This window comes from Oncorhynchus masou, chromosome 30 (assembly GCF_036934945.1).
Source record: "Oncorhynchus masou masou isolate Uvic2021 chromosome 30, UVic_Omas_1.1, whole genome shotgun sequence".
NCBI lineage: Eukaryota > Metazoa > Chordata > Actinopteri > Salmoniformes > Salmonidae > Oncorhynchus > Oncorhynchus masou.
Window position 1 is genome coordinate 59,619,460 of NC_088241.1, and position 16,140 is coordinate 59,635,599.

General features: G+C 42.8%; 3 protein-coding genes across 8 annotated transcripts in view; 1 reads left to right on the top strand and 2 right to left on the bottom strand.

The window, feature by feature from the left end:
- Positions 1-935: 935 nt before the first annotated feature.
- LOC135522888 (NEDD8 ultimate buster 1-like) lies at positions 936-5,879 on the top strand. Of its 2 annotated transcripts, none has more exons than XM_064949560.1 (14): positions 936-1,052; positions 1,200-1,367; positions 1,470-1,534; positions 1,661-1,725; positions 1,951-2,118; positions 2,310-2,398; positions 2,617-2,723; positions 2,982-3,168; positions 3,300-3,407; positions 3,557-3,709; positions 4,038-4,184; positions 4,392-4,478; positions 4,594-4,795; positions 5,044-5,879. In XM_064949560.1, exons 1-14 carry the CDS (start codon positions 936-938, stop codon positions 5,211-5,213), a joined length of 1,833 nt encoding a protein of 610 aa, XP_064805632.1. In that variant the 3' UTR covers positions 5,214-5,879. The 2 variants fall into 2 exon arrangements, with proteins under 2 accessions (XP_064805632.1, XP_064805633.1); XM_064949561.1 differs by having other exon boundaries at positions 4,594-4,774.
- LOC135522891 (gamma-crystallin N-B-like) lies at positions 5,870-13,071 on the bottom strand. 2 transcript variants are annotated; one of them, XM_064949568.1, is made up of 4 exons: positions 9,215-13,071; positions 7,922-8,170; positions 7,174-7,319; positions 5,870-6,578 (listed from the first exon to the last, which is right to left on the bottom strand). In XM_064949568.1, the coding sequence occupies exons 1-4, from the start codon at positions 9,233-9,235 to the stop codon at positions 6,443-6,445; spliced, it is 552 nt and encodes a 183-aa protein (XP_064805640.1). In that variant the 5' UTR covers positions 9,236-13,071; the 3' UTR covers positions 5,870-6,442. The 2 variants fall into 2 exon arrangements, with proteins under 2 accessions (XP_064805640.1, XP_064805639.1); XM_064949567.1 differs by having other exon boundaries at positions 7,922-13,071.
- A 303-nt stretch (positions 13,072-13,374) lies between these two features.
- LOC135522890 (GTP-binding protein Rheb) overlaps positions 13,375-16,140 on the bottom strand; it is a 41,956-nt gene continuing 39,190 nt past the window's right edge. For all 4 annotated transcript variants that reach the window (XM_064949562.1, XM_064949564.1, XM_064949563.1 and 1 more), the window contains exon 8: positions 13,375-13,929. In XM_064949562.1, coding sequence (XP_064805634.1) covers positions 13,837-13,929 — 93 coding nt within the window. In that variant the 3' untranslated portion in view covers positions 13,375-13,836. The remainder of the gene's footprint in view (positions 13,930-16,140) is intronic.

A 16,140-nucleotide genomic window follows, 5' to 3' on the forward strand; every position in this document is an offset into this window, starting at 1 on the left:
TAAGAATTTTTCTTAACCAACTTGCCTAGTTAAATAAAGGTCAAATACAAATAAATGTGTGTTTAGGGAGTCCGCCAGATCAGAGGCAGTAGGGATGACCAGGGATGTTCTATTGATAAGTCTGTGAATTGGACAATTTTACTGTCCTGCTAAGCATTCAAAATGTAATGACTACTTTTGGTTGTCGGGGAAAACATATGGCATAAAAAGTACATTATTTCATTTTGGAATGTAGTGAAGTAAAAGTTGTCAAAAATATAAATAGTATAGTATAGATACCACAAAACAAATACTTATGTAGTACTTTAAAGTATTTTTACTTAGGTACTTTACACCACTGCATTAAGGGTAATAGCAGGTGGAATGAAATACAACCAACAATGTAAATGGATAACCTACGTATTTTAAATCATTGGACATACTTGTGGTGGAGTACTTTCTAGAAGTTTTGTGCTTTTGCCATCGAGTAGGAGCGAAGACAATTTGGACCTCGTGACTTACCTTAGTACGGAAGTGAAAGAGAAGAATAACATTAAAAAGCTCGTTTCAACACATTCCTATCAAAATAATACGGCGACAAGGTTAACACTTCCAACGTGACTGAATCATTAATTTGGTAAATCTTTAAATAAATCTGAAACAACGAATGTGTCGTATTTATCCAGCGTGAGCTAGTCGTAACCAAAATGGGCAGCGTCGCAGCTGTTGTTGTTGTCTGCGACTGCGTAGTTAGCATACAATAATATTGGCTCTACCTACTGTAGCTAGTTAGTTCTACTCATCCATTTTACATTTGAGTTATTTAGCAGACGCTCTTATCCAAAGCGACTTACAGTAGTGAGTACATACTTGTTCATCCTGCGGAATTCCCCTATTGTTTGCGGGCTAGCTGTTCACTTTCACTTTTCATACCATATTTTTTCACAGTTTTGAGAATGGCAGAGATGCATATTCAGGCAAAGCTGGTACATCTTTTAAAACAAGATAAGATTCAGCTCTGGAACCCACCATACACCACAGAATACAACCAGGCAGGACAGCAACCTCTGCAGGTAACATTAGCTATGAAGTTCTAGCCATTCTAAATGTGTTGATGTTCATTCAGCTGTTTGGTCTGTCACCTGACTATGAGTCAGATTTGTGTGATAGTTTTTAACTATGCCTGTCTGTGTCTGTCTTTGTCACTGTTGTCATTGCAGCAGCTTGCAGTGAACTATGCACCCATTGTGTGCTTCTCTGTGTCTGAAGTGGCAAGTGCCTTGGAGAGCATCAGATCCCAAGCAGTAAAGAGAGGAATGGGGAATAAGACCTATAGAGAGACATTTGTGGCCACGTTGGAACTCCTTCTGCCTAAAGATGGAAAAAAGGTTTGTGTGTGTGCTTTGAGTTTGAGGGTGGGTGTGTTTTCCCTGACACACCCTACAGAAAATAAACTAATAATTCCTGATTTTTTTACCTGATTGCTTTAGGATGTCAAGAAGAAGAACTATTTGGAGACTAAACTGGATGTCCTTGCACAAGATATCATGGCTAGGTAAGTGAAAATGGCCATCACAATGTCAATCTTTTATGTTATCAGTGGTTGAAGTGTCTTTATTAGGCCTATTATGTCTAAGGTCACAAAGCTATACAGTGCTACTTTCTTCCTACATTTGTATAGGATTGCTGAACAATATGGACTCCAATACATCAAGTTAATTTTGAATGGGAAGACACTGACTCCTGGTAAGTTCCACTTAGGTCTAGTTGCCACAACCACCCTCTAATCAATGCATATGAACTCTCATTTTGTTTGGTAATTTCAGCTTTGCATGCAAAATCTTTGACGAAGTCCTTAAGTCCGATACGTAAAGCTTATAATAAAGAGCAGTGATATTAGCAAGACCAATGTGCAGGTTTTTTATTTTTTTCTCTCAACTTTGCAAGCATTGAAACGGTTTCTCTTCACAGAGAAGCGTCTGGATGAACAGGACGTGAAGAACAACAGTAAGATTATGGTTCTGCGTGTGAGCGAGCCTGAGAGGAAGAAACAGATGGCTGAGGAGGAGGAGAAGAAGAAAACCCAGGACCAGAGTGTCCAGAGGACCCAGAAGGGCTTCCAGATCCTCTCTGAGAGAGGTTCGTGAGACACTGCTTTTAAACACAATCACAATTATCACAGGAATATTACTTCATGCTTGTTCTTTGGCTTGGTTGTCATTTTAGGCATCCAGATCCTCTCAGTAAACCCTCATACTGCATTTAACCTCAATCACAATGCTACAGGAGTGTTATTTTATGGTGGTTCTGTGGTTTGGTTGTCATTGTAGATGGCACCGATGACCCAGCAACGACTCCATTCCTAGAGATTGCTGATCAGAAGGGTAACCCTCTGAAAATACCTCACAGAGAGAAAAAGGTAGTCTAGACAAAGGACTCATGAACATATAAGCAATATTATATTCATAACTGCCATGATAAGCAGTACGAGTGGACAGCAAGCTCACACAACGTGTGGCTTGAATGGTAACTATGATTCTTGCCATGTGTTCTGTGTGAATTTAACCTCCACTGATTGTGACTCTGCACCACACAAACTCTTGACTATTTCTAATGCTGTGTGATTGTTGTCCTCAGGCTTTGATTCTAGCCATGGGGTTCCACGAGAAAGGCCGCGCTCTGATGAAGAGGAAACAGTACGACGCTGCTCTGTGCCACCTGTTGCAAGCTGACGACCAGTTTGGGTAAAACACCTACAAGTACAGAAATCCTTTGTCGAAGCAGATATTGGTCAAAACACACATTTACCTTTTGGTTAAAACCGTCAATGTCTGATTAAAAATGTCAGATCATTTTATGGTGTTATCATTTTATTTGACTTTGAATGTGTACGACTTCTGCTACACGTTCTGTTCCACCTCTAATACCATTGTACATTTTCTCCGATTCATTAGATTTATTAAGACTGATTTAAGATATATATTTTGTGTGTCTCTCCACAGTACTTGTGGCTCGGTGCTCTTGAGCACGGTGGACAACTATGCAGTCCTGCAGCTGGACATTGTGTGGTGCTACAGAGCCCTGGAGGCCCTTTCCTGCCTGGACGACGGCAAGCAGAGGCTGCAGAGAGCCGAGGACTGCTTCCTCAAGTGCTACGGAGAGCAGCAGCAGAGGCTCATGCAGATCAAGGTGATGAACCGCCATCACTGGTCTATGGCTCTTTTAACAAACAACGGCTAAACCCTACCCACTAGACACCTATGTCGATCTGAATTTCATAAAAGTTGTAATATAGTACATTTTATTAATTTTGTTTTCAGGGAAACACAGGACGAGAGGAAGTGCTGTTCCTCAGGCTGTACCTCCTACAGAGCTTACTAGCATACCTGGATGGTAACGAACACCAGGCCACACAGAAGCTAATGCGGGTACAGTACATCATCTGGCTGTACAATCTGGAGTCCTGCTTCCAGATTGTCTCGTCTTCAGACATTAACAACATTTCTTTAAGCAGGGAGGCACCTCACTGTAATATGTCATATTACTGATTCTACCTCTTACTCCTGCTGTGTTGTAGGTGGAGGACCTGTATGGGCGTCTGTGTCTGGACCCAGGGAAGATGACCGGGCTGATGGGTCTGGGTTTCACTGAGCAGGAGGCCCGTCTTGGCCTGAGGGCCTGCCACGGCAACGTAGACGAGGCCGCGTTGCACATCACCCACAGGAGACAGGTGGGTCCCCCCCTGAGGAATAGAATGGCGCAATGTTGACTTGAATGGTAATGTCTATTCTATTCTAGTTTATTTTATTTTTATTAATTAAATAAGTCCCATAGTAGGGAAAAAGGGGCCGACACTCATAGTGGCGGAAGAAAGGGACCAGCGCTCTCACCTGATGTAGTTGCAGATGATAGGAAATATTTCCTAATAGCAACTAAGTTATCAGGGCTGTTATAAGCATAGAAATACACTTACTAGAACTATTTGAGTCAGTGTCCCATGATGGGTGGAGCGGTGGACATATTGAGTGTAATTCTATGGTTTTGTCTGTCCCTGTCAGGAGAGGGAGGAGATGAAACAGCAGGAGAGGGAGAAGAGGATGAGGCGTATGGAGGGCCTGGCCACCCTCAGAGCGCTGGGTTACTCCAAGAGAGACGCTGCCCGGGCCCTCCATCAGGCAGACGGTGACATGGACAGAGCCTATGGGGTGAGAGGCAGTCTCTGCTACTGCAAAAACACACATTGTTTCTCAATACGCCATGAAAGAGGATATGCCAACCATCAAAACATGTTACCATAACCAGAGCCATGAAGCAACATTAGCTAGCAGAAGAGTGTAGGTGCAGGCTAGCATACTTTGCTAATATGTATTATTTTTGTATTACTTGATCCTTGTTTGCTTGTTTCCCCCTAGATTCTTCTAGAGTCCACCCAGGCTGAGTCTGCTGCTGTAACCAACCACAACACAGAGCTCCCCATAGATCAATCCAAGGTTGAACAGGTAACATCCCATACCTCTTTCGAGCTCTCACTCACTCACTCGCTCTCGTCACTATTTCAGTAGAAAAGGTAGGTTTATCAGTTTAGTATGGTACCTTATCCTTCCCTCTGCATAGCTGTTATACCTGGGCTTTGAGCCGGAGGCTGCCGAAGCTGCACTGAGGCTGATGGGGGGAGACGTGCAAGGGGCCACCCAGCTACTGCTGGACAACCAGGGGGTCCTGCCCCCAGAGCTGCTCTCCCCCTCTCCCCCCTCCTCACTGTCCGAGGAGCCCAGCACCTCCTCTGAGTCCGCAGGTAGGACTCACATTCACACACGTACGTACACAGAGAAGCATGCAGATGGATTCACGCTCTCATTACTCCATTAATACAACAATACAGGTCTTATTGAATAAATCGGTTTTATTGTTACATACACTGGCTAGTGTTCCACTGTTGAGAGGTCTATGTGAGAAAGATGCATTCAATATGCTGCTGATACTTAAGGCACCAGGATGCCATTTATACCCAAATCCCCAAAGTAGAGCCCTAATGAACATGACACTTGTCATTGGTGTGTCCAGGCTCTGGGAGCCAAGGGGAGGACCCTATGGACGTAGACCTGGTGAATGAGGTGCTGGAGGATATCCCCCGACATGAAGAAGACTACCTGGACCTGACCCTGGAGGAGGAGAGCGAGGTCATAGCTCAAATGAAGTCCTACCTCCACAGGAACTGTACCCCCTCCAGCTAAAGCGCCGTCCAGCCGGCGGCCATTTTTAAAGCACTTCCACCACGTCCTAAAACAAGGGTGTTTGATTTCGGTCTTTTTAGACCCCAAATTAGGTTTGTGATTATTGTTTTTTTTTCCCATAGCGATACGTCAACATTTTTACATTCTGTTTTTTGTACTAAAGTGTTAATTGTCATTTAAACATGTGAAACAGATTGGAAATAATTTGTAAGGAAGTGAGCTAATGTCAATCAAAAAAGGAAATCAGAAAGTTAATCTGCTGACTGGTTTATGCTCTAGAGGGGACTGTGTTCTCCCCATTCTCACCACTTGGATTATTTGAAGGTTCATGTTTGAGATTTCAACCCTGTTTAGAATGTGAGGCTTATAATTGTATCGTAAAGGGATTTTTGGTTGCTTGTGTACAAGATGTTTCTCCAACTGAAATACATTTGTCTTCGTACTCTGTTTTACTATTCCAGATCCCTTTAAGTAATTTAATCAAGAAATTAAGTTGGTTAAATTCTGTTTTTATTTCAGTTGTGGTTTTCATGGAGTTTGATTACCAATATGACAATACATGACTGGTCTTAGTGCCATATAGTTCAGGTTGCCTTTAGTTTCAAAGTCATTTGCATTTAATTTAAGAACCTGTTATTACATACAATAAATACTCCTTTGCAATTAGTATGTATTTGTGCCTCATGCCTCATGAGTGATCGTATGAACATTTATTTTTCTTATGCCTGTGCTCTATACCGTATCTACCAGTGGAGGCTGCTGAGGGGAGGATGGCTCATAACGTCTTGAACGGGGCAAATGGAATGGCATCAAGCACATGGAAACCATGTGTTTGATACCATTCCACTGAGTCATTACCACGAGCCCATTCTCCCCAATTAAGGTGCCACCAACCGCCTGTGCTATCTAATCATAACCTTTTTGGGGTACCTTACCCCAGATATGTTTTGCTCTCGCAGTACCCCCTCATGTGCAATCAATCGTTAAGCCAATATTCTTAATGAGTCTTCCCAAGTACCCCCAGGGGTCCTAGTACCCAGGTTGAAAACCACTGCTCTATATAGACCCTCGTACACTCACACATATCTCACAGAAACATAACACAGCAAGTGTTCGATTAAAAATACATTTGTGGTGTTATGTTTTTTAAATGTATTTTTTTTTATTGTACATTTCTAGAATGGTGAAAGTCAGTCCATGCGGGTCTGGGGCGGGACAGGGGAAAAGGTTTAGAAGTAGTTGACCACTCTACGGATGGACTGGATGTTGGGGTTCTCGGCCTGCCACTCGTTGTGACTGCAGTAGTCTCCTCTCTCCACGATGTACATGCGTCCGCGGAAGTTAGGCTCCTCGTACATCACCCAGCTACAGAAGGAAACCGGCAGGTTAGAAATGGTCACACATCTGCTCACTTCACACACTGTTAGAGAAGATGGAATAGCAGTAATGGCCTAAATATATCTACTGTGTGTAATTTAATGATGTTATCAAGATATTAAGTAAAATATAGAAATGTATTGTGTGTTTGCTAATAGCTATTAATAAATGAATCAATTACATAGTATTTTATAAATCTATCACACATCAAATCAACTACATATGTGGTTTGGCTTTTAAAAATAAATATACTACTTTCAGGGTGAGGAACCATTTAACAACAAGTTGTAAAATCCTGAACTTCCCCTTTAATATTCAACTCACTCCTGGAAAATAATAGTTGTGACCACCGTTGTGAATAGTGGAATTAGTTATTTAGGAATTCAGCAATGTCTACGCTTTACCTTCTAGATCGTTGGCATATGTGTTCAAATTATGTTCCTACTTAACACATGCTAAAAGGTTGGATATCTTAGCTCAACAAAAATAAATCCAAATGTTTAATCACTGTAAATGTGTATCTCTGATTTCACAGATTTACGTGTGTGTGATTGCAGTCTGTGGCGAGAGGTGTGTTTCTTACGCTCCGTCTCCGTAGACCTTGATGGAGTTGATGCAGCTCTTGCTGAAGCCACGGCTCTGCAGGAAGGGGCAGTCGTCACAGACCTCCACACACTGGCCAGAGAAGTTACAGGCCTCGAACAGTTCCATTCTGTAGTGCTCGCCGTGCTGCAAGACACAGTAGAAGAGGAGAGGGGTTAACATGAGTCTGTATTTGGATTTCATACACGCTTTTCAACAGCGGAATACGGAATACTATTATAATGAAGATGAGCAAGAAGAATCTAAAGTATCTTTGAGTTAAAGTAGAAAATGGCTCTATAACAAACTCTCATCATCCTCATTAGCACCCCCCTAGCCCTTAACCCCTGTCCCTTTAAGCCTTAACCCCTTTCCCTTTAACCCCTATCCCTTCAAACCTTAACCCCTGTCCCTTTAACCCCTGTCCCTTTAAGCCTTAACCCCTTTCCCTTCAAACCTTAACCCCTATCCCTTTAACCCCTGTCCCTTCAAACCTTAACCCCTATCCCTTAACCCCTGTCCCTTCAAACCTTAACCCCTGTCCCTTTAAGCCTTAACCCCTTTCCCTTCAAGCCTTAACCCCTTTCCCTTCAAGCCTTAACCCCTATCCATTTAACCCCTATCCCTTCAAGCCTTAACCCCTATCCCTTAACCCCTATCCCTTCAAACCTTAACCCCTTTCCCTTCAAACCTTAACCTATCCCTTCACTCCTTAACCCCTATCCCTACAATCCTATCCCATCTCTCACCATCTTGATGGGCTTGCAGGAGCCCATGTGGTCGTTGTGGCTGTTCCAACGCTGGAACTCTGGGTATTCGCCGTGCTCCAGGATGTACTGCTGTCCCTTGAAGTCGGGGTGGTCGAAGCAGCGGAAGGCTCCGCTCTCCACACGGATGGAGTTGACGCGGTTCATGAAGCCACGGTCCTGGAAGTTATCGCAGTCGCCCCTGACCTCCAGCTGCCTGCCGGTGAAGCATTTTCCCTCGTAGAAGGTGATCTGTGTTGGGTGGGTGAGGAGGTTAATATCACAGTTCATTAGTTAGGGTGGGGAGGTCGAGGAAGAATAGCCTGGGATCAAATAATATTTAACATCATTATAATATAATTGGCTTGTCTGTTGCAATGCAACCCATAGAAAAATCCCAAAAGTGCAACCCCCACCCAGCTGCCACTGCAGGCAGGCAGGCTAAAGCAAACGCTTAAAGTATTTGCATCCAAATACTATTTGAAATCGTTCAAACTCCATTGCTCCATTTCGTTTTATTGTTCACTTGAGTTTGGATCCCAGGCTAGACGCTTAACGGCCACTTTGTCACTGGAGTGTCTATTCAATCCACATCGCGGAAGTTCAGCTTTACAGCGTGATTGAAATTTAAACGCAATGTTTCCGCTTTAGAGAAGACTTCATTCAAGGTAAACGCTGCATATGTCGCCTCAACCGGATGTTACCTTTTCATTTCTAATCGCGGAAACTTTAACGCTTCAGCTTTCCAGATGTTGCCATGCAGTCTGTTTCCATGCTGTATTTATGTGTTGAAACCAACTGCAGCTATTAATAAAAGACTAGAGTTGGCTTTAGCAGCATTATGCATACAAGACTATGGTATGTCTATTCCTATTGGCCAGCCACCAACTAATTATCCATACCGGCCACTGATTGTTTAAATTAAATAAATGCTCCCAGGACTTGCTCTTTTAGATATAATCATTTAACTCCCTTGACAGATTTAACATTTCTCCCAGCAAGACAAACAGAATTATGGCACTAATCAGAACAATCTCCAAATCTCACATTTTCACCAGGGATTGCCTCCAAATTTCCAAACTCATTTTATCACACCTACACTACCTGTTAAATGCATACACTCCCAAACCTATATGTTTATTGGCTGGAGTTCTCTCTAAACTTTACCTGGTAGTCCCAGTAAGGTCCAAATACCTATTTTTCAAGGGAGACCTGGCCTGGCTATCCAGTCAGTTATGTCCCAGTGGTAACCTACCTGATGCCGTGTGTATACAAGAAGACCCAGGTGCAGCTTACCTTTCCAGAATACTGCGACATTTCCACTGGATACTGTCCAACCTGGCCCACAAGTAAAGTGTAACAGTAAAAAAGTTGGACACCTCAATATATACGTCCGGGGCCGTGCTGGAAAGTATCGCGAGGCTTGCCACACAAAGGACACACAATGGGGGACTTAGGGCTTTTGCTGGGTGGGCACTTTCCCTTCAACTGTTGGCACTGCTGATTCTGGGCTTTGGCTGTAGAGAGACTAAACAGGACGACAACAAAGGGTTTTGCTTGGCCAGGGCTTTGTGCAGGCCGTTTTGCACATGCTACGCTTCTCTTCTGGTCAAGTTGAATAAGGCCTGGCATGCCCGCACAGTGAGAAAGACAGAGAGAAGTGTGTGTGCGTGTGGTGGGAGGGTGGTTATCATGGCAACCAGGTGATAGGCCCACGAGGGAGAAGAGAGCGTGCAGAGCTACATCAAAGGCTCAGTATTCTCTTGCCCTCTCCACACAATCCTACTACTATGACCTGCCATTGTTCACACAGACAGGGTGTCACAACCTTATTTAGATGACCATCGACCTCTGATCTGAAGTACTAGAACTGGCAGTGATGTTGTATGTGAAGTGTGGGGGACATTTGAATAGATTATTAAGATTTTATGGCTTTGAAATAGTTTTATATGGCTGTTATGACAATAACGCACTGGGCATATAAATCTGGTGATAAAACTGTTTATGAATGTCAGAACTATCCCTGTACGTTCAAGTGAGAAATATAGATTTATACTGACTCTTCAATGTCATAATGTTTTTCAACATTGGCATATTGTAATATCTTGGAGAGCTTGAAGCTCTGTAAGAGATTATAGAGAATGTAAATGGATCTCCTAACTTCCTGATAGTGCATTGTGGTATTGGATTACTACCCTTGAATGCTGATCGATCGCCTACAAGTCCATTAGAGGATGATAAGCCCTCTTAAGTGTCTCTCTACCTCTGGATATGCTGACTCTCTTTCTCGCTCGGGCCAATAGGTTAATAGATCGCCCTATCTTTGTATAATTTAGCCCCTCTCAATCATGGCCTGGGTAGCAGGCCTGTAATGTTGGTCTCATTGACTTTGATTAGGTATCCCCTTTCCCACTTTAGTTGTCCTTATTAGACGCCAACATTAGACAATGTTCAACAAAAACACAAGTGTCAGTAATAGTGAGAAATGTGTTGCACCAGATTTAACTAACAGCTCATTTGCATCTGCTGTCTCCTTTCTTCTCCACTAATGTGAAAGAGCTGGACAGAGGAAACAAAATCCCAGAAGGCATCCACCATACTGCTTTGAACTGTCCTGTAGTTTTCAGATCAGTGCAGATGGAGAGGAGATATCCACTTTAGACTATTGAGATTCAGCCCTGGGAGAATTGGACAGGTAAAACCAATATGGTAGAATCTTCTCCATGCCATCCAATAGGCTAGGATGTTTTGTCATGTTATACTGAACAAAAATATAAATGCTACATGTAAAGTGTTGATCCCCTTTTTCATGAGCTGAAATAGAACATCCCAGAAATGTTTCATACGCACAAAAAGCTTATTTCCTTCAAATTTTCTGCACCAATCTGTTTATGTCCCTGTTAGTGAGCATTTCTCATTTGCCAAGAAAATCCATTCACCTGACAGGTGTGGCATATCAAGAAGTTGATGAAACAGCATGATCAATGCCACTTGTCTCAAGTTAAGGGAGACTGCAGTTGGTACGCTGTCTGCAGGAAGTTTACATACACCTTAGCCAAATACATTTAAACTCAGTTTTTCATCATTTCTGACATGTAATCCTAGTAACAATTCCCTGTCTTAGGTCAGTTAGGATCACCACTTTATTTTAAGAATGTGCAATGTCAGAATAATAGTAGAGTGATTTTTCAGCTTTTATTTCTTTCATCACATTCCCAGTCGGTCAGAAGTTTACATACACTCAATTAGTATTCCGTAGCATTGCCTTTACATTGTTTAACTTAGGTCAAATGTTTCGGTAGTCTTCCACAAGCTTCCCACAATAAGTTGGGTGAATTTTGGCCCATTCCCCCTGACATAGCTGGTGTAACTGAGTCAGGTTTGTAGGCCTCCTTGCTTGTACACGCTTTTTCAGTTCTGCCCACAAATTTTCTATGGGATTGAGGTCAGGGCTTTGTGATGGCCACTCCAATACCTTGACTTTGTTGTCCTTAAGCCATTTTGCCACAACTTTGGAAGTTTGCTTGGGGTCATTGTCCATTTGGAAGACCCATTTGCGACCAAGCTTGAACTTTCTGACTGATGTCTTGAGATGTTGTTTCAATATATCCATATTTTCCTACCTCATGATGCCATCTATTTTGTGAAGTGCACCAGTCCCTCCTGCAGCAAAGCACACCCACAACATGATGCTGCCACCCGCGTGCTTCTCGGTTGGGATGGTGTTCTTTGACTTGCAAGCCTCCCCCTTTTTCCTCCAAACATAACAATGGTCATTATAGCCAAACAGTTCTATTTTTTGTTTTATCAGACCAGAGGACATTTCTCCAAAAGTAAGATCTTCAACCCATGTGCAGTTGCAAACCGTAGTCTGGCTTCTTTATGGCGGTTTTGGAGCAGTGGCTTCTTCCTTGCTGAGCGGCCTTTCAGGTTATGTGAACATAGGACTTGTTTTACTGTGGATATAGATACTTTTGTACTGGTTTCCTCCAGCATCTTCACAAGGTCCTTTGCTGTTGTTCTGGGATTGATTTGCACATTTTCACCAAACTACGTTCATCTCTGAGACAGAACGTGTTTCCTTCCTGAGTGGTATGACGGCTGCGTGGTCCCATGGTGATTATACTTGCATACTATTGTTTGTAGAGATGAACTTGGTACCTTCAGGCAGTTTTTTTCTCTGAGGTCTTGACTGATTTCTTTTGATTTCCCCATGATGTCAAGCAGAGGCACTGCGTTTGAAGGTAGGCCTTGAAATACATCCACAGGTACACCTCCAATTGACTCAAATTATGTCAATTAGCCTATCAGAAGCTTCTAAAGACATGACACCATTTTCTGGAACGTATGTAAACTTCTGACCCACGCTAATTGTGATACAGTGAATTGTAAGTCAAATAATCTGTCTTAACAATTGTTGGAAAAATTACTTGTCATGCACAAAGTAGATGTCGAACTGACTTGCCAAAACTAGAAACATTTGTGGAGTGGTTGAAAAAACAATAGTTTTGATGACTCCAACCTAAGTGTATATAAACTTCCGACTTCAACTGTACATCAGAGCCGTTGGCAGAGAAGTTTATGTTCATTTCTCTACCATAAGCCGCTTCCAATGTTGTTTTAGAGTATTTGGCACTACGTCCAACCGCCCTCACAACCACAGATCACGTATAAACACGCCAGCCCAAACCTGCACATGTGGCTTCTTCACCTGCGGCATCCATACACCTGATAAAACAGGAGTATTTATGTCTGTAAGAAAGCCCTTTTGTGGGGAAAAACACATTCTGATTGGGAAGGGGTGCAGCCAGTCCTGATATCCATAGGGCCGTATTAATTTATCAATTGACTGATTTCCTTATATGAACTGTAATTCAGTAAAATCGTTGCATGTTGCGTTGACATTTCTGTTCAGTATAGATCCAGACCCCATCCTTGCAGATCTACCCAAGTGCCTAGAGGGTAGGTGGGCTAGGGGTTGTTTCTCCATCATAAAATTACTGTATTCTATGGAGTAAAGACTGGCTATAAGTCCATACTGTAATTGGTTCTACATGACAGTAACTATCTCCACTCTACTCCAACTGGATTATAGAGAGGATTAGATCTCTCATGGGGGCACATATTAATTCAACCCACCAGGTTTCCATTTCTCCTTGGTAATGTTAATTATCATGGACCCACTCTGAGAGCTGGCAAGAGTGAGGAGCGGCGTGATGACACATTCTGTTTCCCTGACTGGGTGGCAACCTCAGCGTTTTGACATGTTCAGAGGTAGAGGAGCCAAGAGGAAGTAGAATACCCAATCATTTATCCCAGGACAAGTTAGGGAAAATATGTCATTGCTATATCACGTACTGTAATATCAAAATATATAATTCTCATGTGTATTCTGATAGTTTGTATAAAACAAAAAAAAATCTATTTCTGAGAAACAATCAGACAGAGAATCAAACTGTAGTGAAACAATATGCAGATTTAATGATTACAACAAAAAAATAGGGAATCAACATTCACTACACTAGTGAATGAATGCTGGCCAACTGTAGCGGCCATAATAATAACTTTATGAAATATGTTGTTATACAAACTTTTCAAGGGGAAGGCAGGGGGGGGTTCAGGTAGCAATGAGATTACAGGCTTTAAATGAGAAGTAAGGCTTGATATTTCACCAAGTTTAGTTTCTCAGAAGAAGGGGAAGACAGGGGGGGGGTAGGAGTGTACTCTTAACTGGGATTGATAATTACTCTTAATGTCAAAGTCTTCCTCTGTCCTTCCCCCCCAAAAAACACAAATATAAGGGAAAAAAAGAAGACGCTTCTCGAGGGAGAACAGGCTGTTAGCCACTTCAAGTAGAGGGATTTCCCAGTGTCCAGTGCTGTGGTTGGGGACGGGTTGCGAGGGCCCGAGGCGGATGGTTACATCAGGGAGCAGGACGTCCTGCCCTGGGGGGCTCCCCCCTCCATTTTCTCCGCTTCCAGGATGGTCCTCTTGAACACCTCCACCGCCGTCTGACTCACACAGGAAACAGGAAGTCAGAGGACAGAAATGCCATATCAAGACAACAGGAGTGTGCAGACTGATGTTTTCTCTGCTCTGTGCTTAATAGGTAGGTTAAATGGTGATGGTGAAATGTGTTCAGTTCACACCAGCAAATCTAAAAGAAAACCAAACATTGACAGATGAATTGTGGCTGCTGGGAAAGAAAGAAGGTTGAAACATTGGAATAGTTGATACAAACATTATTTTGATATCAGCAGCAGCATGTGGCAGCAGGTAGCCTGGCAGATAGGAGCGTTGGGCCAGTAACTGAAAGGTTGCTGGATCGAATCCTTGAGATGACAAGGTCTTTGATGACAACTTTTTTACAAATCAAAAACTGAAAAAGCAAAATTATTCAGCCCCTTGAGCAAGTGCAGTTAAACCCACTCTCTCCAGAAGTTCAGTGGGATCTCTGAATGATCCAATGTTGACCTAAATGACTAATGATTAAATACAATCCACCTGTGTGAGCGATAAATGCACCTGCACTGTGATAGGCGCAGAGAGCATCATGAAGAACAAGGAACACACCAGGCAGGTCCGAGATACTTTTTGAAGAAGTTTAAAGCCAGATTTGGATACAAAAAGATTTCCCAAGCTTTAAACATCCCAAGGAGCACTGTATCAGACCACTGCAAATCTACCAAGACCTGGTGTCCCCTCTAAACTTTCAGCTCATACAAGGGAAGACTGATCAGAGATGCAGCCAAGAGGCCCATGATCACTCTGGATGAACTGCAGAGATCTACAGCTGAGGTGGGAGACTCTGTCCATAGGACAACAATCAGTCGTATATTGCACAAATCTGGCCTTTATGGAAGAGTGGCAAGAAGAAAGCCATTTCTTAAAGATATCCATAAAAAGTGTTGTTTAAAGTTTGCCACAAGTCACCTGGGAGACACACCAAACATGTGGAAGAAGGTGCTCTGGTGACAAAATTGAACTTTTTGGCAACAATGCAAAACGTTATGTTTTGATGGCAGCATCATAGTTTGGGCCTGCCTTCAGCAGAAAACAGGGAAGATGGTTAAAATTGATGGGAAGATGGATGGAGCCAAATACAGACCATATCCAGGTGTTAGAATGGCCAAGTCAAAGTCCAGACCTGAATCCAATGGAGAATCTGTGGAAAGAACTGAAAACTGCTGTTCACAAATGCTCTCAATCCACCACACTGATCTCAAGCTGTTTTGCAAGGAGGAATGGGAAAAAATTTCAGTCTCTCGATGTGCAAAACTGATAGAGACATACCCCAGAAAAGCGACTTACAGCTGTAATCGCAACAAAAGGTTGCTACAAAGTATTAACTTAAGGGGGCTGAATCATTTTGCACACCCAATTTTTCAGTTTTTGATTTGTTAAAAAAGTTTGAAATATCCAATAAATGTCGTTCCACTTCATGATTGTGTCCCACTTGTTGTTGATTCGTCACAAAAAAATACAGTTTTATATCTATGTTTGAAGCCTGAAATGTGGCAAAAGGTCGCAAAGTTCAAGGGGGCCGAATACTTTCGCAAGGCACTGTACAAGAGTTGGTTACTTCTTTGGTCATCATACATATTGATCTGAAGCAGGACACTCTGCCTACAACAAAACCACTGTAACATTGAAAAGACTATGGAGAGATTCTGCAACAGCCTTAGAAGTATCAGTCAATATTTTTTTGCTGCAACAATCGGAAACCTTTATGGTCTTCTTCGGCAGCAGGGCCTATTCCTGAGAAGCAGAGGAACATTTCTTGGAGGTGTGTGCACACATCTCCATCAAAGTAGAGAGTGAGAAATTCAATAAGAAGCTCTCCCTCTCTCTGGAGCCCAGACTGCTGTCCTCAGCATCCCCAGAAAAGGCCTCTCCTGGTGACCGAGATCAAAACGACACCCTGGTCTGGAGTCTTCACAGCACAGAAATGGGATCTGATCAATGTCTACCCCCCTATTCCCCTGCCTAGCTCTGTCCCCCCTATTCCCCTGCCTAGTTCTGTCCCCCCTATCCCCCTGCCTAGCTCTGTCCCCCCTACCCAGGAATGACAGGGATGAGAACTGATAAAAAGAGAGATTGATGAGCTGAGAATGATGAACAAAGCTGTAAGTATTACACTTTGGCAAACTATCTTCCATGTTGGCACCAAATGTTTCTTCCTTTACATTACTCTCACTGTATGTGTTCAGACTAGACTGTAA